At 39.2% G+C, this 27,742-nt stretch overlaps 1 protein-coding gene across 1 annotated transcript in view; it reads left to right on the forward strand.

Annotated features, from left to right (window-relative positions):
• Window positions 1–8,785: 8,785 nt before the first annotated feature.
• Window positions 8,786–27,742, forward strand: part of MICU2 (mitochondrial calcium uptake 2) — a 147,250-nt gene continuing 128,293 nt past the window's right edge. The window contains exon 1 of the mRNA XM_074160345.1: window positions 8,786–8,985. Within this exon, the coding sequence (XP_074016446.1) occupies window positions 8,788–8,985 (198 nt within the window). The 5' untranslated portion in view covers window positions 8,786–8,787. The remainder of the gene's footprint in view (window positions 8,986–27,742) is intronic.

Genomic DNA, 27,742 nt, shown 5'->3' on the forward strand with positions numbered 1-27,742 from the left:
TGTCACCACCTTGCTTTAAGATCTTAGGTACCCTAACCCTTCAGAGTAGCAGTCTCCTGTTTCTCTCCTGCAGGGGGTCTGGTATCTCTGCAACCACCAGTGGTAGTTGAGTTTCTGGTGATCAGCAAGTAAACCTAGTTGCTGAATACACACAATATGACTTATAATAAAATAGAGATTATATAAAAAGAGATTAAGGAGCAGAGTAGACTGAAAAAAGGAGAAGAGAACAGGCAGATTGCATAGGCATTAAGTCATTTAGATCCTACTTATTCTGTAAAAGCAACTGCTAATCTACAATGCATTCAATACAAAAAATGCAATACTTATCCCTCAAACTTGCCTTCCACTTTGTCCATCCAGGTCTGGTAAGAGAAGTGGGCTCTTTTGGGTGCCCAGGTGTTATCAGGTGTAACTGACAGCTGTCATAGGCAGATTTTAGGAAGATCACACCATGGATGGTCCCTGATTTCCAGCAGGTGGTCTATAGGCTCTCCTGGTCCTCAGTCCTCCATTGCTGCCACAGGTTCCTGAAGCTTCTCAGGGCTTATGGAGTGGGAGGGTCCAGGATGACCTCAGGTCCCGTGAATCAAAATGGCAGTCTCTCTGGCTGCTGTGGAGAACAATAAACAGTTTTTTTCATCAGTTGCCCTCTCCCTACTTATAGAGCCCCACCCAGCCAAGCTTAGGGCAGCCTAGCACAGTGAGCCTAACACTCCTAAGTGCCTTCAGCTACCACAGGCAAGTAGACAGGTAGCCTCTGCAACACTGGACCATCTGCTTTTGTGAGCTCTTTCTGTAGCAGATGACACTAGTGATGTTTGAACTGACAGAGGATATGCATATTTTTCATACAAGGCAAGACACAAAAGAGACATAAATTCCAGTGTTTCCAAAAACAGATGTTCATAAGCCTAGTAACAAGTTGGTACTTAGGTAGGGTATCACAACTTCTCACATGCAGCAGCAATAAGGCATTTTTCCCTCAGGTGCAACTTCAAGTAACACATCCACGCTTCCACCTCTCATCAGGGAGGCACCCCATAATCAAACCATGTCTGACTACCTCCTTTGTTGCCAGCCCCAACAGCATATGTGCCCAACAAGTTTGATATCCAGATCTGCAAGAGTTTCTCTTCAAGAATCTCTGCAGCAACAGTAAGCAGTAAATACAAACAGCTTGCAATGTAGATATTTACTGCTGAACTAAAATCATCTCAGTTCCCCTTACAGCCAGGAAGAGCGAAGTGGGTATTTCTTTGATTGAGATTTATCTGAGCCACTTTCAACATCTGCCTTAGGATGAGATGAATCACAACGCAGAGATGCATACTCCTCCCCATTGACTATAACAAAAGTGTAACACAATTAATTCAGGTGCAGACACCTCTATGTAGACATTTATTTTTAGCCAGATGAATCTTAGCCGTGTCTTACATACCCTTGCCGGTCTGCAAACCTCTATTATACATGATTTAGTCTCCTCAGAAATTAAGTTACAGCTGATTTGTTGTAGATCCTGACCAATACTGTATGGGTTCATCTTCTGTGCTATATAAAAGAGGGAGACTGAGCTCAGGGACTGGAACCAGCATGATACAGGTGTCCTGGCTGTGCTCTCCACTACAGACCAGACAGAGAGAGGCCAAACCTAAGCTGTGTGAACATAAGACCCATAAATGCCATGAATGCCATGTGAACAGGAGACCCCCTAAGCCTTGTGAGCGTGAGCCAGACTCTGTACCTTGACTTTCTTGGTATAGCTTATGCTTGCTTGGACACATGCAATTCAGACATTGCAGTCTACCAACTCCCTCAAGTTCCCTCAGGACCCTTCTCTTTTCTAGAGGAGGGTCCTGTAATGGACTGGAAATCCTCTCTGAGCCAACAGCTCCTGCCTGAATGGTGCCAAGTGTGGACCCTTCCCCAAAGAGGAGCTTTGTCTGCAGTTTCTTTGAGGATTTTTATTAGTGCCATTATTACTATGCCTTTGTGAGTGGCTCCAACAGTTCCTTTTGATCTAGCTACAGACCAAGGAACTCCTCACTAACAAATATACCAAGACTGCCCACAGCATTTATACAAATAGCTATTTTTCAACTCTCTAAGAGCCAAATGCAGCTGACCAAAATGAACTTTGTATTAGAACTTTCAACTTTTTAATGCAAGGGTCACAGAACCTTTTATAGTGAAGGTATGTGTCTGCCACACACTTGTGCTAACTGAACACACATATCTGGAAAATAATCATGTCTCCTCCGGCTTACACAAAAATAGGTGCAATCAAAGATCAGAAATGGTATTCTGAGCAAAAGAAGTAAACGCCACTTAAAATAATGGAATACATTACAGAAAACAGTAATTTAGAGGTTTAGAATTCCTTTCTTTTTCAAAGAAATAATTATATACATTTCACCATCTTCAGCAGTATTAAAGCCTTTATAATTTAAGATAACCTTCATTAATAAATCACAGTAGTACTTCAGAGCATTATTAATAGTAGCTTTAGACAATGGTCTAGGAAAAGAAACAAGAAAGAAGGTACATGATGCTTCTTCTACTTCAACATTTCCAGAAAACATATATTTAAAAACATTTTACAGGTTAAAATACTGATAATTCTATATTTGTTTCTTTAGTAATACTGTGAAGTAATGTCTTTGCCATCTTTATTGTATTTTTTGAACTACATAACAATAATTATTTAAAACTATTACATTGCATTCAAAAATATAGGGTCTGAGTCCCTAATAAATCCTTCTGGTTTTTCAAGTAACAGATAAAATTAACGTTGCTAATCTTGACTTGTTTTATTGTACCCTTATGTACAATTTCTATCCCACTCTTTTTAAGTACAGAATCTATACAGTGGAAGGCATTAAGCAACCTTAACTATAGGTATTGCTGCCAACTCTTCCTATGAAACTTATGGTGAAACACTGGTATAATTAAAATTGATGGCAATGCTCACACTAATTTCAGAGAATGAAACAAAAGAGAAGAAACGCTCCCTGAAATACAGTAAGGTCCCCACAATAAAATTTTATATTTACATGGGAAGCACTAGTAATAAAATTTCAGGAAATCCTACAATTAATATACTGTAGGCAAAATACATATATAAATATATATATATGTATACACATATGTACGTATAAAAGATATAGGTAAAAAGTCAAAATGATAGGATTTCACTTAGATACGGGTCTAGCTTTTTAATCAGTGCTAGTAACACTCCAAAAGAATGTTTGGAAAAGAAGAAAAATTAAGTATAACTTATTCAGCTGGAACCATGAGGAAAATATTAACCACTAAAGCACATAATGTCATTTCATTACTTAAAATGTTTTCAGGGGACCATGGGACCTCTATTATTGTTGCAAAAGTGCCACAGGATCTTATCATTAAAAGGTAAATCAGCAGTTGAACCACAGTTCTCATCTAATAGCAAGCAAGTTCTCAGTCTTCAAAGATTTGTGTATACAGTTAATTTTATGTAGTAGGAGTAGTCTTGCTTCAGACCACAGAACTTTTCGAAATACTTAAAATTAGGCATAATATATGTAACTCTTCACAGAATTGAGACCTACAGCCTAACTTGGAGAGCCATAACAAATATACTTTTCAAATTCAAAAAAATGCATGTTCTTTCACAAGAGAGCATCAGTTTTGACCTGCATTTTCTTCGTTGGCATAAAAGCAGTATTTCAACAGTCTGCGTACCATTTCTTTTATGAATCAAATATTTATCACAAAAAGGTCACTGCCAATTTAGAAACTGTATTTCAAAATCTTTCCAATTACATTACGAGTATCTTCAATTCTCAAATTTATTTTTTCAAAAATAAGAATTTTGCTTTCAACTTTTTTCTCTGACTTTTCAACTTGACTTTAAAATGTAATTCTTCTGAAGCTTGAGGGAACTTGTCATATCTGCCAGCAAGGTGTTTTTCTGCTAACTGCATAGGAACAGTATGGGAAGACAGTTTTTGTGTTAGAAAGGTCAATATAAAATGATGCTATGAGAAGTATTTGGGGACACATATCTTAGATAAATTTTAATTCTTTTCCTTTTAAATGGACTCTATCATGATAAGCTTTCAAGTAACTGTAGCAAGTTGAAAATATTTGAAGATAAGCTATATTTATGGCCTAGGTCCTAAATGCAAAGATTGCTGTGAGCTCTTATTTATGAGCTGAACAGTGTTATCTAGCCACAAAATGTTCACATTCATTTTCAGTCTTACCAGAGGATGAATGCTGACTGTCTGGTAATTAGTTTCATTTCCATCATCTCCAAAGCCTATAAAATAACTGGACTTTCTGTAAACTAACAGCACATTGGCTTCTTCTAACAGCACATAAGGCTTCTTCATCAGAGGAAGGTATTTTAGCTTCCTTGAAACTGATCTCTCATCTGTTTGTTGGGTTTTTTTCTTGTGAAAGAGGGATAGGTAGAAATTATGGAAACATTCAAGGTCAGGTCAGACAGGGCACTGAGCAAACTGATCTAGTTGAAAATGTCCCTGCTCATTGCAGGAAGGGTTGGATTAGATGACCTTTAGAGGTCCCTTCCAACCCAAACTATTCTATGATTCTATGAATAACAGTCTCTCTAGCATACAAAGCAGCTTTGGAAATCCCTAATGTCAGGTCCCAAGCTTCACCATAAACAACCTTGGTACAGGACTTTTGAGACTCTGGACAAAGATCAAGGTATATCAGTCGGCCAACTTTAATGACTGTTTAGTTTTATCCAATCACCTTGTAGTTTTCAAAGTGTGCTAGGATTATTTTGTTTTATCACTTTAACAGAATTTATCTTCCTTGTGCTTCTATCCTTATCTGCCCCTTCCTTATCTGAAGGGGCTAAAGACCTGGCTTTTTGAGACCTTCCATTTCAGTCTTCTGTCTGACTTTGTACACAATTTGATCTATGATCTATCTATCTATCTATGATCTAGAAAACCAAGCAGTGATATTTCCTGTCTTTCAATTAGCTTGCTTGTTCAGCTCCTCCAGGAAAGTATCCAAAATATTTAGCAGAGCACCTAGCCTACTAAAGTCTTATTTTTGGTTGGAAATTACTGTCAAATGTACATAGGGTAAATAAGTCAGACCACACCCATGCTATGTCTCATGAAATAGGGTCATGTATATAAAAGGTGGCTTGCCAGACCCTCCCTCAATGCACAACTGGCTGGTAGTAGCCTTCCCTAATCCAGTTTATGCAGCATTTGAAGTCCCAAAAGACAGACAAGCATGATGGGTGGCCCTTGGACCGGATGACTGAATCCACCTCTCAAGGGTTATTCTATCTAAAATAGTAAGAAAGCGTTTAGATAGAATGTAACAGGAGTTAATTTAAGCTGTTACAAGAGTAAATGAATGCTGGCACTAAGCCTAATGCTCTTGAGGGGATTGAGTTCTAGCAGAGAGTGAATCCCTGTTGGAACTTGGCCTAACGCTCTTAGAAGACTCTGAGACGTGGAAGTGGACATTCAGGCATGTGGAGATGTAGATTTACTTGGTATTTTTAATTTTTGCTTTTGACTTTGTAACAAAACTTGGAAGAAATGCAGTTTCTGCCAAACATGATTTCCTAAGAATCACAGGAGTCACAATGGTTTTATTTCATGGTAGTGTGTTTTCGTCTTTTGATGTGACTTCACATTACGTTCATTACACCTAACAAGAAATGACTGCATTTAAGTATTGTTATATAACAATTCAGTAGAACATTGCATCTTACAGGAAAATTACATTCTTAAACATTTAAGAAAATATTTTATTAGGCTTTTCATTTGCTTTTGCACATTTTCATCTCTAGATCAAACATCTCTAGAACAAAGTCTGAAGTCAACATGTAGAAAGCACTTGTTAAAAAAGCAGGCTTGCTAAATGTAATGATTCCTGCTTACAAGGGCCAAGGAAGAGCAAACTGTGCAGGATGGGAAAGGGAGCCTCTGAACTAACACTTTAGTACCACAGGGCATAGTAGTTGATGACATTTGTCACCATGTAGCTCAATTTTTCTGATGAAACTCCTGTTATATTTACCAGACTGTCAGTGTCGTTTCTGTAAGACTACAGTGATCTTTGCTTTCTGTCATAAACTACCCGCAGCGATACTGCATGAGGTGAAACAGGACTATGTCTTAATAGCCAGAGATTTTCTAGCTACCTAGGCATATGTTCTAGCACCCACAAACATACCAGCCTGGTTACTGCAATCTAGGTGTGAGCCACTTAGTGCAGCAGCAGTTGTGCGCTCCTGGACGCTGCACACACGGGGTGAATTTACTGCAGGGAGAGAAGGGGTGGCTAAGGACACTTAACTTCCCCATCAGCATTGCGTGCTTGCAGTCATATGAGAATAGTTCTCCATTCACATTGCAGTTGTATCTGTTCCAGTCAGGAATGTCATCTGAGGAAAGAAAAATGACCTACTTGTTTGTACTGACTCAAAGAAAAACTGAAAATGCCTGGCAGTGCTGAACTAAACCTGCTTACCTGTGTTGTGGTTGTGTGTTCAACATCAAGGGATCTGGCATTTAGAATTCAAATATCTCAGCCATCCTTTACAATGTTTCTGGGATGATGCCAGCATTCATGAAGTGCTTGTTATTGGCTGGCACAGAAAGGGAAGTACTTTTTATGTTTTTGTGCAAATATTCTGTGTCAAACTATAAGACTGCGGAGGAAAATATTTTGTCTGTCTAGAGGGAAGTAAAAACAGGGGACAAGTATTTGCTGCAAGTTTTACATCCCTACAGCAGAAGTGGGATTTTGCAGTGTGTGTTTGTGCATGACAATGGAGGGATTTTGCTGCTATGTTTTACAGTATCTGGGGATAGGAAAAAGGATTTTCCTGTACGAGTTACTTTCTAGGTCTCTGGGGATAGGAAAAAGATTTTGCAACGTACATTAGTCTGTGGAGATGGAAACCATTCACCCTGCATGTTGCACTCTTGGGTGATTTTGCAATGAGCAGCCATTTGTGTTCCACAGAGAAGGTGTTTTTCAAGGGTTTGTATCCTGCTAAGGACTCAGGTGGCACATTCCTGAAGATGTCCCAAACACTTCACAGAATGACACTCAGTGTACAACACATGCTAATGGAAGACTGGGTAAATTCTGAGATGCCATTAGTTAGATGACTGAAATTACCATCTATGAAACTGAATTCATGACTCTGAATTCAGGTCAGGGTAGGAAAGTGAACTAAAATTACTTTAGTGGCACTGATGGATGATCACCATTTGTCAGTGGATGGAGAGCAAAAAGGCATTTCCATGTTTCAGAGCCTGCATCACAGCATTTGTAGTGTTGACAATACAGTACTGGCTGTCATTTCAGAAAGAGGTGAAAGATACAGTTTGCTAAAACAGACCGAGCACTTTCTGAAGGCCTTTAACTGAAGACCAAAATAATGGGCAACTGTATGCAGCAGTTCTTTCCCCACTCTTTTCCCATATTCACATGGAGCCCACTAGGTGAACTACTCTGAAAACATAGATACTGGCACTGCCAACCTACAAATGACATTTAGCTTCCTCTCCGCTTTATTTCATGTGACCGTACCATTAATTCCCAGATGGCCCAATGTTTGTGACCAACTAACTACTGTTTGAGTGTGACCAACTAACTCAATCTAGAGTGTTAGGCGTACAGAGCTTTGTTAAAACTATAGTAGTGGACAAAAAAGCACTTTGAAGTGCTTCGCAGTGAATAGCTGTGAATAGCTGGTTTTGACACCAGTGATTAAGGCTGGTCAAGTCATTGTGTAATGTTTTTCAGTTATCACCTCTGCCATGATGGCTTCTGTAACCAGCATCTTCCATCATCTGTATTTCATGAGAAACTCTACTCTGCCTTTGAAAAGGATGTTCTAAAGTTATTCGTGCTTTTGTTGTTTCTCATCTGGAACACATGCAGAGCAATGTATCCATACCCAACGTCTCCAGCACTTAGAAAACCCCAACCACACAGCACATGGCACCAGGCCAGCCCTGCTAGCTCAAGCTCACCAAACCTCTGTACACTGGGCTTCCCCAAGGGCTTCAAACCCAGTTCATGAGCCATTCCTCTTCATGTACTCGTGAAGTGGCTTAAAGCTCTGGGAGACCCCCCTCAGTGAACACGCTGAAGCTGAGCTCTGCCAGGGGACACCCTGGGGACCGCAGGGCTCTTACAAGCGTCACCGCTTTCCACTCCCTACCGCACAGGCAAGGTGGTCCCTTCCCCGACACAAAGGAAACGCCTGGCCCCTGCCACCACCTTCCCTCTCCTCCGGGAACCCGCCGGGCCAGCCCGATCCTGGGCCGGGCGCTCTCCCTTTCCTGGCAGCTACAGCCCCCGGGGGCCCGGCCCCGCAGGGCCTCTCCCCGCCGACCGGCCCCTCCACTGGAGCCGTTTCCAGCCAAACGCTTGAAGCGGGGGCCCTGCCGCCTCCCCTCGTCCCTAAGGGGACGGCCCGGCCCGGTGCCGGAAGCCCACCGCGTTTCCACGACGGGAAGGCACCGGTGATTGCCATAAGACCCTGCGCACCTCTGCCTGCGTTACCTCTCCGCCAGGACCGTCCCCTCCGGTCTGTGAGTCGCTTCCCTCCCGCTGCGCTCTCGCAGGAGTCAGACAGCCCGATCCCCACGGGACAGACCTGCCCCCAATCCGCCGCTTTGCGGGCAACGGCGAACAGCCCCGCGGCCTCAGGCCCCGCGTTGCGCATGCGCCCCGCGGCGGAGGGGCCGGTTCGATGTCGGCAGCGCCACGGAGGCTTCCGGGAAGATGGCGGCGTGGAGAGCGGTGCTGGCGGCGGGCGCCCGCGCTCCGCTGAGGGGGCGGCTCGCCGGGCTGCGGCCCCCTCGGAGCCAGCGGCGCCCGCTCAGCTGGAGGGTCGCCGCCGCCGTCCTGCTGGGGGGAGGAGGCTCCCTGGCGGTGTGTTACAGCGGGCGGCCGGCCGTGTTCCCGACGGTCCAGGCTCAGGTAAGGCGGCAGCATCCCCGCCGCCGGCAGCCTCGCCTCCCGCCGGCCGGCAGCGGGAGCGGGGCTGCGGGTCCCCGGGGCGGCGGTTGGCGGGCGCGGAGGAGCGGCCTGCGGGCGGGCCGGGGTCCGCGGCGGTCGGAGCTCGTCTGCCTCAGCGCTGTGAGGCGGGACCCGGCGGCGGCTCCGTCGCTCAGGTCGTCGGGCAGGTGCTGCGCGTCCCCGGCCCCCCATGGCAGCGGCCGGGATCAGCGCTGTGTCGCTTAAACTAATGCTGTCACCTTGTCGAGGGGAACTTTGTGCCGTTTTCTTCAGTGGAAGAAAGCAGGGGGTTGCCCGAGCACCGAGCGTTCGCCCCGTTCGCTTGACAGCCCCGGTCCTGCCACCTGATGAAGCTGTGAGAGGTGGCGAGCACACGGCCTCTGCCGAGCTCTTCCTTCAGCCGGTAACTTTCAGAGCTCGTTGTCCTTCCACGGTGCCCGCTCTACACGTCAGGTGCTGTTAGACAGTCGTGCACCCTTTCTCCCCCTCAAAAAAAGAATATTCTACGGAAACAGTGCTTTCATACCTCATACTTTGTTTGAAATGCATCACATAACACTTAGGATGATTTTCCTTCAAAATGTGCACTATGCATGTTAAAATATAGTTTGTCTTGGAGCATCAGTGCGCACTCAGAAGGTTATGTTCAAGGGCAGATAGTCATTATTTACAAAGTAATCTTTGCAAGTTCCAAAATACAGTTATGCTTCCCAACTTTATTCTTCTGATGGAGGTAGTGACCTTTTTCCCATTCGTTGGAGAAGAAGTTACAGTCAATTAGAGCTGATTAGGTGTTTCAAGACTGGAAGACCTAAATGTTTTTTAGGCCAGAGGCGTTTAGGTGGGATGGGAGGAGGAGGTCAGCATACACTTGTAGTACCATTCATCTACTTCTATGTAGGAAATTTTGGAAGTATTCAACAGTTTGTATGCTTCAATATCCTGTCTCTTAACAGATATCAAACAGGCTAAACTGCAGGCAGGTAAATAATTACCTGATTTATGCTTGAGTCAAGAACAAGGAATGATTTTTATTTTTTTTAATTGCAGTCTTAATTGGGGAGAATTTCAGAGCTGCTGCTTCTTAGGAAACTCCAATTTTTCTATATAAGCATGTTTTAAATTGATTAACTATTAGTCCTGATTCCTTGGACAGCGCATGTTAAAACTTTGGTTTTCTGTATATAGCTCCCAGTGAGGAAAGCATCCATTAGTCCACTGGAAATCCTTCTGGAAACATATCTCCTTACTGTAAAGAGCCAACAGAATATGATTTTACATTTACTTATGTGATGTTGCATTATGTTTAAAAAGTCCTGTCATTGAGTCCAATATCTTATGGCACTCTTGTGTAAGTAGCTGTGTACGTAGATCTGTATAAAAAGTGTTAAATGCAGAGAGTAATCACTTTTAAAGGGTGTTGAGTGAAGCGATCTAGTTCTAGTGCCGATGTGTTCATGGAGTAGCTTCCGTGTAATGCATGGACAGTTCTACAAGCACACTTTTTAATTCTCTGGGAGGACTCTGAAAGCCTACAGTTTATTGAATTGATTAATTTTTGGAGACAGTGAATTGACAGACTATGCAAATGTTGAATAGTTTATTCAATTTAAACTTTTCAGTTTTCCAATAAAAAGACTGCTGGAGATGCTATTGTAGTTACAGGCAGAAGCTCTCCGTATGTCCTGTACTCCATGTTTCTGCAGTTAATGTATTGAGCTTTTTAAAACTACCTAAAAAGTCGCCGTGCAAAACATGACGCTAAAGCCTGTAAACTGGAAGTAGAATTGGATTGTAAAAGCAATGAGGAACAGAGTGATAGAGCCAAAGTAACATGCTGCATTTCTTTTAAGCAATTTAGATGCTACTTGTGGCTTCTTATTGACAGAAGTAGGAAATGCTCAAAAGCAAGAGTGTTGAAACAAGTATGTCACCTTTAGTTTGTTTTGGAGTGATCCTTTTTTGCTTCAGAGCTTATGCAATCCTGTTACATTGAGATACTTTTCACATTCTAACAGTGGATAATTTTACTTCCTATTATTATTATTCTTTTTCATTATAATTGATCTTAAGCAGCCTTGCTTGAGATTGTGCTTGCAAACAATTATGAACTGTTTGTACCTGTTGCAGTATGTCATGTAGTGGAAATGTTTGCAGCATAGGTATATGAAATGTTATAGATTAAGGCAAGTACTTGAAATTAAGCAGCATCATTTTCATTATCGTTATGGTAGTAAAGGAATATGTAGTAGAAATGTTTATAATTCTATCTCATCAACCAGGCCTAGCATTTCTTCTTGAGAACACAGTGAGAGTATGCTACAGTGCTTCCCTCTTTTCCTTGGTAATAGTCTTTACTGTTGAATCATAAGAATTTCTTTCTGCAAAGTGGGTAGTAATTACTTAAAATACTTCACAAAGTGAAGTTGATAAAGCAGCAATGTATCACCATGCTGTAAAGAGCCAACAGAATATGATTTTATGTTTGTTTATATGGAGTTTTTCAGCAGCATTGCATTATGTTTAGAAAGTCCTGTCATTAAGATCAATTTTGTATATGTTTAGGACTCTTGTATAAGTAAACGTGTATGTAAGCATATATAAAAAGTGTTACATTTTAGCATAATTTGAGCGACTGAGTAAATTCTCATTCTTGTCCTAAGCAAGATGTAACATCCATTAATAGCTTTGTTGTAGAATCAAACTCTTCATTGTAAATACTTGCTCTTTATTTGAAGCAGTTGAAGTTGTTAACTAGATTTTCCATTAGTCTTGATAAAACTACTGTCTATCAAACTAGTCAGAGATTTTTCAGCTGTAGCTTGTTCTAGTCAGCTTCAGAGATACAGTTTACTGTTGAAGCTGGCAAATCACATATTGAAGCTAAAGTCCTGTAAATCCAGTACTACTACTTCTTTTTCTTCTAAAGCTATTCATTATTTTAAAATCAAAGACTGATACCTTTGGCACCTAGTTTCTTAAGTCTTTGTTTAATTCCAGACCTTGTGTGCTGCTGCAGTGGGTTTAATCCTGCTTGTGTTGGTTGTTGCCACTTCTGACTTCTACTCAAGCTGTTTAAAATCAAGCCTGTCTGGAAGTCTTTGCAGAATCAAAAGTCCTGCAGGGTCCGTTAATCTGTTTTCCTTTTGTGAGTTGTATGGATAGTGTCTGTTTTATTTTGCAGCGGCTTAAGTTTGGTTACTGTGTTCTAGTATAATTATTGTTTATTCTGAAAATACATTTTCTGTTTGGGGTGGTTGGTTTTTGTTTGGTTTTTTTTTTACTTTTTTGGCACAGTTTTTTATCAGTATTTTTATGGCCACCTATCTGTTCTGACTTATGTTAAGTGGGTAGCATATTAATAATAAAGCTTTCTATATATAATGTAAGATTACCTCAGATGTAATCTTTCATACTGTTTCTTCAGAGCTTTAGTTAAGTGATTTATAAAGTTATTTTCATTCTCTGTCTTCATTTGCTGACCTACTGTTTAGAAACGTATAGCTAATATATATTAGAATTAAGTCCTTAGTGCTGACTGTAAATCTACAAAGATTTTTTTTTAACAAAATTAACATAGTCTTTTTATTATTTTTTATAGATACCAGGTTTTAGTTTTGTTAATTGCACTTGTTAATTACCAGTGAAGCTACATTGACAATATCCTAGACCAGATATAGCCTGTGCTGGGAGAAACTAGATCAGTATTTTTAAATGAAATGAGCTAGTCAGCTTGTATAAAAAGGGGGAAAAAAGGCTGGGGGTGAGGGGTGTAAGAGCTTTTGTTCTACCAGTGTAACTTAGAACAGGGATTTATGTTGGAAGTTCAGTGAAAGTTTCTTCTGTTATCCTAACCAACGCAGCCAGGTCAAAAACACTACATGCTGCAGTGGTACTTACTATACAGGCTGCTTTTTTTCTCTAGTAGTGTAATTCAAATGACACAATGGTATATGATTTGTAACCTTGATCAGACTTGCAGTATTGCCTACTGTGTCTTTATTATCTCAGAGTTTGCAGTTTGCAATACTAATGTGGCATTATATGGCTTAAAGCTGTTGGAATTCTTTCATTAAAGTGTGCTGTTTATCGCAAATCAGCTTTGCAGTTGGTTAGGTTACCTTTATCAGGGTCAAGAATCAAGTAAGTGATTGCCAGAGAGCGTGCAAGTGAATTTGGAATAGCATGCATTGAGAAGCTGTAGCATTTTGTGAGAGGCGACGACTACTGCCTCCCCACTCCAACTAAATTTGGAACTCGCCAAGGGACCATAGCGTTGATCTTCATACATGCACGAACTGCAAATTATAAGAAAACTCTGAGACACAGCAAGCTGCCAGAGGCAGCATCTCTTTCCCCTGCTTAGTTTTCTATGGACACGTTTAGTCCCTAGCTTCAGAAAGAATAATACAATTTGATTTATTGTTGAAAATTTGCCATCCCTATAGAGAGTCACATTTTGTGCTGAGTCTAAGTCACTGTTTTTCAAATGATACTGGAGTTGTTGCTAGCACATATATGAAGTTATACGTGTGCAAAGTCTTGTCTATTTGCTTTTGTTTCAGCATTCTTTTTTCTAGGGTTGTAGGAGCATTAGTTGGTACTTAAATATTTGATACTGCTTACCTGAGGTAAAGAGGAAAACACAACTTACTACAGTGGGGTTTTTTTGTCTGTTCTTCTTAATACTTTCTGCTACATGATTGTAGTCTAAATTGTTCTCTTTATCTTACCTTTTCTACTACTGTTTGTGTTGCATCAGCAATGTGCCACAGTTCTTCTAGATAAGAGACTCGCTTCCTGTCCTGGAGGTCTTAAACAAATACATACATTGTATTTGATCTTACTCAAAATACTAAGATAATTCTTATAACAATGGTTAACAAACCATTTGGGCCATTTTATTTTTTTTGTGCCTGGTATTTCTGAAATTCTTGTTTTATTTAAAATGTGTTTATTGAAACGGCCCTCTTTCGGACTGTGTTAAATGTTTTACTTCACTTTAAACGGCATTGAGCGTTTCACCGTTTTCCAATGTTACCAGCTGTTAAGAGAAGCAAAGATAGCCAGACACTGTAGTTGTGACTTCGTGTGTCGCAATGAAAACTGCTACTCCAAGCAACTGGGAGTAAAATACTTCTAATGATTAAAACTAGAGCTTAGATTAGTTTTCCAGGGCTCTTTGTGTAACCACCACAAAAAAATATTTTCAACTGTTTAAAGAAACCAGTACAGTCTAATGGATTCCCTGAACACCAGTTTGTTCAGGGAAGACCCCCTTGGTTCTGCCACTATGGAAAAGGCAAAATAATATACTGGAGGACTTCTTTACAAATCCTATGGCTATGGATAACTCTGAAAGTGCCACAGTTCATCGGATAATTTAGGGAGAGTGCTTAAATATCACTCAAGTTTATCAGGGGTTTGGTAGATGTCTCAAACTTGGAAGCTGATAGATAAAAATCGTTTTAAAAAGTTCCGAAATCCTACGTGTATTTCTTGGTGACCCTTTGAGATGTGCGCTGTGTCTCCAAAGAAATGAATGTTGATTTAGAGTTGCTTTAGTTCTGGTATATTGTGCATGGTTTTCACTCAGGTAAAAATCCAACCCAAATCAATAGATGATTTGCAAAATAACGTCTACTATAAGCATGTTACCTGTTTAGTGTATTTTTACTTGATTGGTAACTTCTGGCATAAGTGGGTGTAAAATATATTCATGTTGTTGTCAGCGACCCTCGTTATATGCTTCCAAAACAAGTGTAATCAATTGTTTGTGTGTCAAAAGCAGCATTTTGTTGAAATAATTTGAAGTAATTTCATTACAGCAATGGAAGGAAGAAGTAGCTCTGGGATTTTTACTTTTTTTTTTTTTTACACATCCTTTGTATCCAGGACCACTTTCTGAGTTAATTTATGCTTACGCTACTTTTTGTCCACATTTTCTGATTCAGTATATTTCTGAATATTTTTTGTAATAGATGATGTTATTTAGGAAGGCAAGCTGTACCTAATAACTGCATGATTTTTGGTACTGGCAGATAAAAAGTATATATGTGGCATTTGGATTCAGTCACCAAATTGGAAAAAGAAGAAATAGTGTATTTCTTTGTAGGAACCATTGTTTAATCTATAAGTTACGTGTAAGTGCTTTAAATTGTGAGATGCTGGAATGGGAGTGTTTTGGTGGGTTTCTTTGCAATCTGTTTTAAAAGCCTGGTTCATGCTAAGGGAAGAACATTACTATTAAGATGAGGTGTCTTGATAAATATAGAACCCAGGATAAAATTGCATAAGGATTTGTAGTGATGTATGGAATCGCCTAGAGGGAGGAATGAGGTTCTAAAATAAAACCAGAAAGAATATGTGCAGTCTAGTCTGAGAAATATATAGGAAGATTCTTGTGCTTACTCTGTCACAAAAAAGAAAAAAATTGCCCACCTTTTTTGGATCAAAGATCGTAGAGTAGTTTTTGTATCCTAAGTAATATTTTAAAGTGTTTATATCTGAGTCTTTAGTCTATTAGAAATGAATTGAGAATGCAAACGTAGCAGCACATACAGTAGATTACTAAGATGGTCACAAAGTAAAATTAAGCATTTATAAAATAAAAATCTGCAGCATAATGCTTTAACAGGCTTTTGAAACTTAACACAAATGTTTTTAATCCACTTCAAACATGCAACTCAGTGATAGCTTGCAGGCCTTAGGGAAGGAAGACTTGTATTTGAATTCCATTGGTGCAAACCTGACCACAATGGTGAGATCATTAATGTTTAGAATCTATGTAGTAAAACAAGGCCATGGAAAAATCACTGAAATTACCATTGCTGTTGTGGGTTGGAGCATCTTTAAGTAAGGATTATATATATATATATATATATATATATATATATATATATATATATAATTTTTTTTTTTCAAATCTCTTCGCTGCTTTACCTTGTCCCTTGCTTAAAACATTGTCCTTCCATTTTTATTTTTTTTTCATCTTATTTTACTTCTGACTTGTTCTCCCTGCATGACAGAACATATCATGCTGTACAGAGTGGACCACGGCACAGAGAACAGAGCCAGGCAGTGGTCCCCTGCACTGCGTTAGATTTCTGTTCTGGTTGTAGCACAGCTGGAAAGGTGTTAGAGGATTCCTTACTGCATCCTCAGATTGGGTCTTTGAACCATCTGCAAGACGTGCCTTTAAATCTTCTTCCCACTGCAGAATCTGCAAGACTGGCAGCCTTTGTGGGGGGAGCCAATTTGATTCAAGGTGTTTTGAAGCCGTGATGGTTTTTTACAGCAGTGCCCAGCACTGGAGAGGCTCATTATTGAGGTGCAGTGAGCTGCAAGCTGTGCCCTTGTCGGTGTGTGGGAACATCCCTCTGCCAACTTTGTGGTTTACTTTCCGCTGTATCTTTACTGCTATATTTACCGTCTTGGTAAATATTACAAAATAATGTTGTCTTGCATCATGACAAGCAGTCAACTTCATAGGTAAACGCCTTAAATACTCCCTATTTTTGGACAGGAAGTGGGGAGTCAATTTTTTTATTACATAACTGAGATGTCATTAGTCTATGGCTACAGAAGGGACAGTTTAACACAATTCATGCATATGCCTTCTTATTCTGGTATATCGTGTGAATATATTCCTGTCAAGTTTTTTCTTTACTATATATTTGAAAGTAAACTGAAGTACTACAATCATAGAATCATAGAAAGGTTTGGGTTAGAAGGGACCTTAAAGATCGTCTAGTTCCAACCCCCCTGCCATGGGCAGGAACACCTCCCACTAGAGCAGGTTGCTCAAAGCCCCATCCAGCCTGGCCTTGAACACTTCCAGGGATGGGGCATCCACAACTTCCCTGGGCAACCTGTTCCAGTGCTTCACCACCCTCACAGTAAAGATTTTCTTCCTAACATTTAATCTAAATCCCCCCTCTTCCAATTCAAAACCATTACCCCTTGTCCTGTCACTACATTTCCTGACAGAGTCCCTCTCCGGCTCTCCTGTAGACTCCCTTCAGATATTGGAAGGCTCCTATGAGGTCTCCCCGGAGCCTTCTCTTCTCCAGGCTGAACAACACCAGCTCTCTCCGTCTGTCCTCATAGGGGAGGTGCTCCAGCCCTCTGATCATCTTCGTGGCCCTCCGCTGGACCCTTTCCAACAGGTCCATGTCCTTCCTGTGTTGGGGACTCCAAAGCTGGACACAGTATTCCAGGTGGGGTCTCATGAGCACAGAGTAGAGGGATAGAATCACCTCCTGTGACCTGCTGGCCACACTTCTCTTGATGCAGCCCAGAATGTGGTTGGCTTTCTGGGTTGCCAGCACACACTGCCGGCTCATGTTGAGCTTCTCAATATAATTGGTTAGGGTCTCTGTGTTTAAATGACTTGATAACATTGTTGCCTCGTAGTTATCTAGAATTAATGAATTTCAGTTAATAGTCCCAGAGTATTATGAAAATAGTATGTGTTCAAAAAATGCATTTTAAAACAACTTTCCTCTAGTTTTTAAGCATCAGTAAATATGCATCTCCCCTGCAAGAAGAGGTCTTCGGAATTAGGTTGCCAGCTCAGCCTATCCTAATCTTTTCTCTTAAGTCTACTCCAGTCTTTCTGAAGCTGTTCTTCTTGTGCAGCCAATCAGGGTAACCTTAGCTACCTCTTGTTTAATTCTGTATTTCACTGTGTTATGGAAATACTGTGTGTATCAGGTATCCACCAAGCAGTCTAAATCGATAACCGAGATATTAAATATATCTCAAACATCATTCTCAGCATTAGTGACATACAGACATTGTCATGTTGTGTGCCGAAAATAGCATGTGGTATATAGAGTATGGAATCTGTAGGACCGTGATGCCATACTTAAATATTACTTATGGATGTACATTTGTTTCTCAACTTTAAACATACAGTATCCTTTTCAGCTTTTTGAATGTAAGATATTTATATCCTGAAGTTTTTGGCTTTGAAAATATTTACACTTATTCCCTTCTCTGTGGGCATGGAGATTCTTTGTGCAGGTGTCTTCATTGATACTAAAACAACGTGATGTCAAATGTAATCTTAGGGGTCGAGGTTAAAATTTAACTGTCTTTCATCTGATCTGTCACCTTTTACTTGAATTTGCTGTTGCTGTATGACTTCAAGGATTAAATAAAATCTAACAAACATTCTTTCTAGGCACTTTGATACATGTGGACAGATGGGGTGAGTTAAGCTGCATGGTTTTGTTGTGTTTTTAGCTACTGGTTTAATTGCAATGTAATAAAAGGTTAGTGTTTGAGAGCTTTTGGCTGTTTATGTTAGTGGACAAACAGAAACAGTTACGAAAATAGCTTGCCTGAAAATTAAAAAAAAAAAAAGCTCTTTTGAATCAAAAGAATTGCATGAAATAATATTCTGATTTTTAACAAAGATCCCAGAGAAGAAACTAGTATTTTTTACTGGATATATATTTCCTTCAGTAAATACTCTAGATGGCTTCAAAATAGATGTTATAATGGTTTTTTTTCTGTTTCTTTTCTATCTGCTTTCTTAGATGGAAGCTGTGGGGTTTTTTTCTACAAACGTTGAACATAGTGATAATTAGCCTTTTTTTGGTAAGAAATGATCTGTTGTTTACAAGCAAGAGCATCTTTTCTCCTGTTGCTGTTGTTCTGCAACAGCAGTTTTTCGGATGTTTTTCCTGGGTAAGTGTGAGAGCTCTGTACTACAGTTCCTTGCAGACTTTTGTGTGAAGACTGTGGCTGACTGAATATGGCTATTCCTAACAAGCGGATCAGCATCTTGGAAATATATGGTAGCCAGAAAAAGAAGAAATAACTCAATCTAGTTTAATTTGTGCTGTGGAGAAATTTACATAGGCTTCACTGGTAGTAGCTTTAACAATAGCATTAGGTCTATTTATTCCATTTCCCGATTTTCTGCATGGGCTACTTTTAGGTCACTAAGTTTTGGTACGTTGTAATATTGTCTAATTTTCTTTTTACTATGGTTCTTATAATAATGTTACTTAAAGTAACTAGGCTTAATTTTGTTTGAATAATATTCCAAAAAGACACTAGCTAAAATAATCATCAAAGATAAACGATAGATAAAAGTGTGTGAAATCCTCATTCAGAATACATGTAGTAGTCTGTCTCCTTACTGCTACTCCTGAAGGTTTTTATTACATTATGAACTGAAAGACAAGAGAAGGGAGTCTTGTCAGTTTTAAACACCAAAGGGCATTTAAAGTAGTTCCTCAAGGTTTGTGTCCCTTTCAGGGGAGGAGAAATTTCAAGAGCGACTGTCTTGCACTGATGGAGTCTATAAAAAGCGATTACAACAGATGTAGCTAATAAATATTATCGTATCAGCACTGATGCCTTCCCTGCTCCTTTGCCAAATCAGCAGAGAAACTCCTTCATCTGCCTCCAAAACCTGCAAAGACTAACTCTAGCATAGATGAAAAATTTACATGAAATGAAGAAAATCAGTGCTTCCAGAAATAAATTTTTTTTCTTAATCTTTATTTTTTTAAAAATAGGCATTTCCTTTGATAATGCTTATTATTGGAGATACTACCATATTACATTAATGATCTATTAACAAATTATAATGCAATATTAAAATAAAATACATTGAACTGCATATAAAGTCATATACAATGTCATTTTACAATGCGATATACAATGTAAATTTATACTTTATATATGTTTTAGTAAGCTTGCAGTCAGGGAAATGTAGTCTTTCATATTTTGATTCTACAGAAATCCTGTGGTTAGGCCAGGGATGTTTATAAGCACGTGAAAAACAACTGAGTGATGGAAATAGAGCTACTTAAACAATATGGAGATTCCAGTTGTGCTCAGTTGAGTGAGCTCTACAATATGCAGATGCTTTTCTTGTACTGTGACTTACTTTGTCTTAAATACAATATTTCTTCTAACCCTCCACAAGATTATCTGGCAGTGCATGCTGCTATTTAGCCTTTACTTACGTGACAATTTTAAATTCTGCAAACTCTTTTCATTTAAATTGGTTGTAGCCAGACCTTCCCATATGTAAGCTTCTCAACAGAATCTTAAAATATGTTGGGATTAATTTGTAATCATGCAGCTAAACAGACTCTGTTTTGTGGTATACAGTTAAAATGTATATCTTAATTTGCCATTCAAAGTAAATCAATTTCTGTATTATATCAGAGCTGGAGTTTGTTTTTATAACTTGGTGGTTGTTGCATGTGTGCGTTATTGCTGCAATATTTCTCCTTCTGGGAAAAAAATAATTGTTCATTTTTTTCACATGGGGCTATAGTTAAGCAATTCTGTAAAGAAATTTGTGCTTGTCTTTCTTGAGCTCTCTCCAGCAACTTTCTTGAAAAAGCCTACTGAAGTCCTGAGAGTCATAAGTAACAGCACTTAGGCTATGACGTATGGGAAAAACTCAATACGGAAAACAATGGCAAAAACTTTAAAAAAAAAAAAATCCATTAAAACTTTAAATTTTCAGCTTAGCTGAAGAACCATCAAGGACAATAAACAGTATAAAGTGTATAAAATTACTTTTCCTGGAACACAGTGTTTTCTTTTATTCTGAATATGCTTGTTTTATGGAATGTTTCTACTCAATCTCCCAGAAAAACATTGTAGGAAATTGCTGACATACTTTTTTTCCCAGTTGCTGTTAAATTTGGAAAACTGACAATGTCATATTGCCAAATGGTGTTACATTGTTATTCTTTAAGATTTATGTTCTTACTTCTCTTCAGCCTCACAAGTGAAAAATATAAAGAAAAATCTAAAGATTTAGGTGCACCAGAAATGTTGCATGTGTTAATTAGTGATAAATAGCGGATTCTTTATGTGAACACTTCTATAAAAAAAAAAATGCACTTTCACGGTTAATACACTATCTATTTACTGTATGTTTATCACAGGTACCTTGTTTAATAATTTGTGATGAAGAGATCCCTTGACACTGCTGCTTGTTGAAATGACAGCAATGCAATCAAGATGCATTGTTAGAAATAGTGATTCATAGTCAGATTCCTTGTTTAAAGCTATTAAAGTATATAATGTTCCACTACAGATAGCTTTTTCTTTGCAGTGTACGCTCCTGGTCTGTGGCAGTGGTAGGAGGTACTGCTTCCCGTATTGCAGAGTGCTCATGCTGACAGCAAGCAGGGAATGATTATCCTGAGTCATCACACGGCTGAATCCTTTGTGGGAAGGATTTGTGAGACTGTAGCTGTGGGAGTAATGGGGCATCTTTCTTGCTTCTTTATCCCCTAATTGCTTGTTAATTGGATCTTTGGGGGGGTCTGGGAATCTTCCCTGCAGGACTTATGCCTCATGGCAGATGCTGCAGGATGAAGTTGTGCAGAGGGTCCTCTCTCCTTCACATAGCCTGTGCTTAGGTTCCAGGACCTCCATTGCTTCCAGGACCAGCAGACTCCACCTGAGGGACTACTCTGCTCTGCCACTTGTCATCAGGAAGCAATGCTTGCTTCTGGTCCCTCCATTGCTGAACCAGACAGGATGGGGTTTGAATACAGAGTTAGAAGGTGGTGAGTAATGGGAAGTAGACACAGTGGCTCTGGACCAGGCGATGTAGGGATTAAATTCTGGATGTGGTGTTAATATGGTGGAATCAGAGCCTTCCATATGGTTTAGTAGAGTGTGTGTGATTGCGTATAACCTCTCTAAATTCGTGTTATGTACATCTGCTTCTGACCGTCAGAAATACCCAGTTGATCTGACTAGACCACCGCAAGTGGATTTAAAAGTTGCTCACGGTTCTTTGAAGTGTGTTACACTTCATACGTACAGTGTTCCTGGTCATACCTGGGCTGTTATTTTGCTGCTTCAAACCCAGAGTTTGTCAAGTTTCCCATCACTGCATGCTTGAGGGACACTTCTAGCCCATTAGGTGTCCCTGTGAATGTGTTTAGCAAAACAAAGTTGATAGAGGCAATATCCTTTATTAGACCAGCTGCTGTAACTGGGAAGATTACACAAGCCTTTGGTTGTCACAGGAAGCTGTAGAATGTGTCTCTCTGTCATTAAACTTTGAATAGACAGGTAATGAGTGACTGATTGATGATGATCAGGTTATGTTGAGGTAGCCATGAGAAAATAGTGATCTGCTGTCGATTGTGGATAGGGTATTGGTCCTAGAGGCCATACCTTGAAAAGAATAGAGTCCATGAATAGTTTCATAAAAAATTGAAGTTAAAAGGCTAGCAACACTCATGCCTATACATCAGCTGAATAACTTTTCATATTGAGATATTTTGCTGAATGTGAGAAACTTCCCCTATAGGCAGTTCATAAAAGCAGTTGTTCTGCTTTTGCAATAAAAATGTCCTTTATTCAGTTTTGGTCCTGCAATCTTTCTATTTAATATAATGCTTTTATAGTAAGTGACAGGATATATACACTTTGTATACCCTTGACTTGAGAATCAAGAGTAGCAAGAATCTTGATGAGTTCTTTGGTGAGAAACTTCCTCAAAGAGCCAAGTTGCACTGCTTAACACAGTGAAAAACAAGCCTTTAACAATAGAAAAAGGGCTGTAAAACCTGATGGCTGCTTTCATCTTGTGGAATTCCTAGTTGGTTATCCATTTAATATCCTATCTCCTTTTCTTATGCTATGTTTGCTCCATATTGGTTATTTTCTTGATTTGTTAAGTTGAGGGCTAGTGACCTTCAAGTTCCTGGGGGAAAGGGGAAAAGGATCGCTTCCCACACAGAGGAAACTTGAGAAAGTTGTACTTTAAAAAAAGGGGGGGGAAGGGTGGAATATTCATTACATGGAAATAATTAATTTAACAAATACAAACTTGGATTATCTTTGTGTCTATTGTTTTTGTACAGTGTCGTGTGTGTTGAGATCGTTGTTAATGACAGGGTTCTCGTGCACTGCAGTAAAACAGATATAAGTGTGTGTTACCTGAGCCATGAGTTCTGGGTTGAGTTTTGCTGGGGGAGTAAAAGCTCCTCCCCGGCTTTTTTTTGTTGTGGGTGTGTGGGAGTGTAGTGTTGCAATTCATTTTTCTCCAACTCTTCCCTTTATCAGCATGGGAATAGCTGTGTTCATAATGCCAGGTTTGGTACGGAATTTTAGCGGCCTTGTGTTAAAAGTAACAAGGCTGCACTTGAGCGTAATAACTGTGCTGGGAAATCCTGGGCACCTGCATTTGTGTACAGAAAACCTCAGACTTTCTGTAGTAGTAAGTTTGCTGGAGAACTGTCAGAGATATTTTTTCAATTAAGTTTTTTTCCCACTTCAAACAAAGCAGGTTGTTGTAATCTACAACATAGGAATATGTCTGTATTGACAATATTAGGAAAATTTCTGCTGCCTAAGACAAGAATAGGGGAGGTAGTTTTTCAGAATAAAGAGAGTCTGAAGGTTGGAATATGAAATATTTAGGCTCAGACCCATGATCTGGATAGAGCACAACACCAAAGCTCAGTCTACATCTTTAATATCACAGGTCTCATCAACCAACTTATTAGGTGTCCTAGGATGATTTTTAATTTATTTTTTTTGGTTGAGCAACAACAAAAAAATCTCAGAGGTACTGAAAATCTGATCATCTCCTCCTGCCAGTCCAGATACTTCAGGACTTAAAATCAGTCTGTTGTCTCATCATTGGCCAATCCAGCCCAAACCGCGACACAGTCTTATGTTAAGTATATATAAGGCCAATTAATAAAAAGAAAAAGCTTTCTGGAGAGTTGTCTCTTTTCTTTTTTTTTTTTTAAAGTAAAAATATTTAGATTCTTATGGTATTGTTTATCTGTGGTAAAAATATGATTCTCTTAGGACCAGAGTGAAAGAGAGGCACAGAATTTCAAAGGTATGCTATTTCTCAACCAGATTTGGATATAACTGGATACAGCAAATACTCACAACTGAACTAAAACCAAATCAGTTTTGAAAGGAAATGTATCATCAGCTTTTCTCTATCCTCTCAGTTTATCAAGAACTTTCTGAAGAAGTGCTAAGTTTTTTTGAAGGCTTACAGTCAAAATAATTGTTTTTGTGGAGTATTTAAAAGGTTCACACACAGATAACTTGGTATTCAAAGTACAGTTGTTTCAGTGTAACTCATGTAAGCATCTTTGTGAACTTTATCGTTAGTTTAATTTGCCTGTTTTAAAAACAGTATTAGATTAGAGTTGGAAAGATAACACAATAATTTACCAAGTGCTAAACTGGGTTTAAAATCCTCCTTAATGGTATAGCCTAAAGTACGTATCTCAGTTGTGTTAAAGATACTAAAGTTAAAAATAAACGGGAGGAGGAAAGGCCTATCTGTGGTGTCAGCGAGGCATGTGGTAAGCTGATGTATAAAGGGAAGGTAATGGATCTGCTTGGATTCCAGCCAGCGGTGCCGGACGTGGGCATTCTGCCGAGGCACATTCCGGGGCATTAAGTGCAATCCCTTCCCTGAGCGTGCTGAGCCCTCCGTGTAATTTATCTTCCCTGCGTCCCCTCTGCCGGGGGCTGGGCACACGGCTTAGCCCCTTTCGTTGCCAGTACAACTCCTTGGTAGTCACTTTTTCAGTCCTGGGCAGTGTTTGACTTACGAACACTTAGACTTGGGTAGCTCTGTTTGAATCTACTATGCAGGCACTATCTTTCAACTTGCTGTTACTTTGAACAGAGTACTGGAATCTTGTTTCTGCTCTAAATTTCTGGTTGTAAGTCAGTCATCTTAAGAGGGCTTTTTAATGTACATTTTTTTAATTTATAAGCCCTGTTGGTCTTAACATGCAAAATTAAGTGGTGGTGGGATTTCCTTTTAACCTCTCTGTCATGTTGGCAACTTACTCTGATACTACAGCTGTTTGCTGCCTTATAGCAACACTGGAGGAAAAAACTGTATGAACCATTTTTGTGAACACAGGAAGAACAGAAGGCAAAGAGGATTTTTTTTTTTTTAAATGAATTTTGAAATGAAAAAAATTCATCAGTGGGAGACACCTGTATATTTCAAAAACAAGTAATCAAGTGCTGCAGTAAAACTCACTCCTTGAAGGTGTCCAAGAAGGAAGTTTACATCCTCCAACCTTTGAGAAGCGTCATTCCCATTTTCCCCACCAGCCTAATGTTCCACATTTTCCTATTTTTTTGGCCATTTAAAAGCAAGATGAATTAGGCATACAGCTCCCTGTTATGTCGCCTAGAGTAAAACCTTTAAAGACATTCAGAAATGTTTGCAGGGCTGGCCACCTGCTCCATCCTGTGCTCAGAGGGATGGGTTACCTTAGGTCTCCTGATGACAAGCATACATCATTTTGTGAAATTAATTCCTCCAAGGTTGTCTTTGACTAGCAGGATTATTTGGCCACTCGTTTTACGGAATGCCCAGAGCAAGCCTGAATGTATAGACTGTAGCTTTGTATGTTTGATTTTGTGCAACTCATTTACAAAAAAGAAAAGTTATGAAAGCATTTAGCAAAATATAAATGTTTCTAATATTATAGCTTTTAATATCAACTTTACATGCTAATGGCTATAATTACTTTTCATTGGTCTTGAAAAGCTGTTTTGTAACATGAAGTCTCAGATAAATATTTAATGTCAAGCTGGGCTGAAATTAATCTGAAAAATATTAATATGCCCAAGGTAACTGTGACCTGCACTTTGCTGAGAAGCTGCGCCTTCTGAAAATATGAAATGACCTGCACTTCTAGCATGAGTGTTTATATTTGCTTTTTAAGAGTCTAATGGCCAAAATCTATTTTTAAAATAGCTTGTTTTTCTGATGTGTTGATAGCAATTAATCCTTACTCAAAATGTACTATTACAAGCTAAGCTTGTTAAATTAAATTGATTTAGCTTTCACTTTTTCTGCCTCCCTAGAAAATGTTCCTACTTTATAAACAGTATTATGTAGCACTTAGTTATGTATGCAAAGAGCTAGAAACACTGGACAGTGGAAAGCATGTAGGAAGGGATGGCATTTTCATCCTCTAGCACTGGGAATGTAGAGCACTGATGTCTGTCCTCCGTCGTTCCCAGAGCCTTGCTTAAAAGGAAGCCAAGGTCCAAAAAACTTGTGTTGTGTGTGATGCTGTCATTTAACATTCTCTATGCTTCTGGTACAAAGCTATTTACGTGTGGGACCCAAATAGCTGTTCACAGCTGCTGCCAGCTTATACCCTGGTGATGGTTATAGCTGCTCACCCTAATACTGGAGAGACTTCTTTTAAACATAGTATTTTGATGAACACTGTATTTCTTGGTTAGAGCCCTTGTCTAACCCTGTTCATGTTTCCCACATGTAGGAGAACTGATATTAAGCTCCTCTCTGCTCAACATAGGGAGCCATAAGCACTTGGGAAGACAGAGTTCTTAAAAACAAACAGATGTAATTCAGCAATAGTAGTGTGAAATTGTATAAAATGTGCCTTATAGTAGACAGTCTGTTGTGCAAACAGTAGTCATGCTTCATTTTCAGCAAGTTCATGTGGTTCCAATAGTATACATTTTCTGTTATTGTAGTTGAACTACTCTGTGCCAGCTCTGTAACTATTCTAGTAACTTTTACTGAGCTTTCCCAAACATTTAGAGTGTTGGGTATCTAAAGAGAAATTAATATGAAGCTAAACCAAAGGCAGCAGTGTTTACATTGAGAGGGGAAAAAAAAAAAAGTAATGCTGAGAAATAGCTTGTCATCTCTTTCTCAACTCTGTTATCTATTCATTCCATAATCCTATCAAAATAAAGATAAGAAAATAAATATCTTAATCTTACGTTGGTGCTCTTGTGTAGTGTAGAGTGGGAAAATGGCCCACTGGAACTTCTGACCTACTGTTCTCTCTTCCCAGATCAGAATTTTCTAATTCTTTCTTCCAGTTGACTCTTATGTTGCCTTCCTCTTGCCTCTGAAGAGCATCCTCAGCCACCTTCTTCCCCCTTTGAACTTTCAGGCTCTCTGTGCGTTTTGATGTAAAACAAGCATCTATTTGAGGAAGAATGAAGAACAGTATCTATTCTCAAACTAAAAAATAACTATAAAAAGTGAGTTAGAGACAATGGAATTGCTTTCTTCTACAGAAACTGGTATAGCTTAGTATCATTTTAAAGAGCCAAAATATTGGCTTCAAGTACACCTTTAATACCCTGTATTAAAGATAGCGTGGGCTTCCCTCAGTAGAAGCTTTAATGACTAGCTTGAAGCCATTTTCTTTTAAGGAATTAATATTTAGACATAACATTAGCTTATGGGGGTAATTAACAGGTTTAGAATAATTTATGAATAAAATTGCAAGGACTGTAATTTGCATTGCCCAATATCAACTTTTAAAGCTTTCTTTAAAGGTTTTTGCTCATTAAAATGTTACATTGGTTTTATTTCACAAACAGGATATGGAAAAATATTGCTGTAATTTCTTTGTTGCCTCCATTTGACTTGACACTTCATTGAAATCAAGCCTGGATTAATAATTTACTCTTTTCTCTAAGCAGATACACTAGAGGTTCAAAAAAACTCATTTGGTATTGCTTATTTTAAAACCTCTGAAATTTCACTTTATTTTGTGATTGGATTTGGTTGATTTTATAAGAAATAAATATTTTGCCTTTACATGTGTATTGGTGGGGAGAACGGGAAGGAGAGAGAGGGGGAGAGATGGGCTTTTACATGGGCTTTTGAGTTCAGTTTTGTGCCAAAACCAGTTCCTTACGAGGGTGGAAAAAAAGCCCTTTA

This window comes from Numenius arquata, chromosome 1 (assembly GCF_964106895.1).
Source record: "Numenius arquata chromosome 1, bNumArq3.hap1.1, whole genome shotgun sequence".
Taxonomy (NCBI): domain Eukaryota; kingdom Metazoa; phylum Chordata; class Aves; order Charadriiformes; family Scolopacidae; genus Numenius; species Numenius arquata.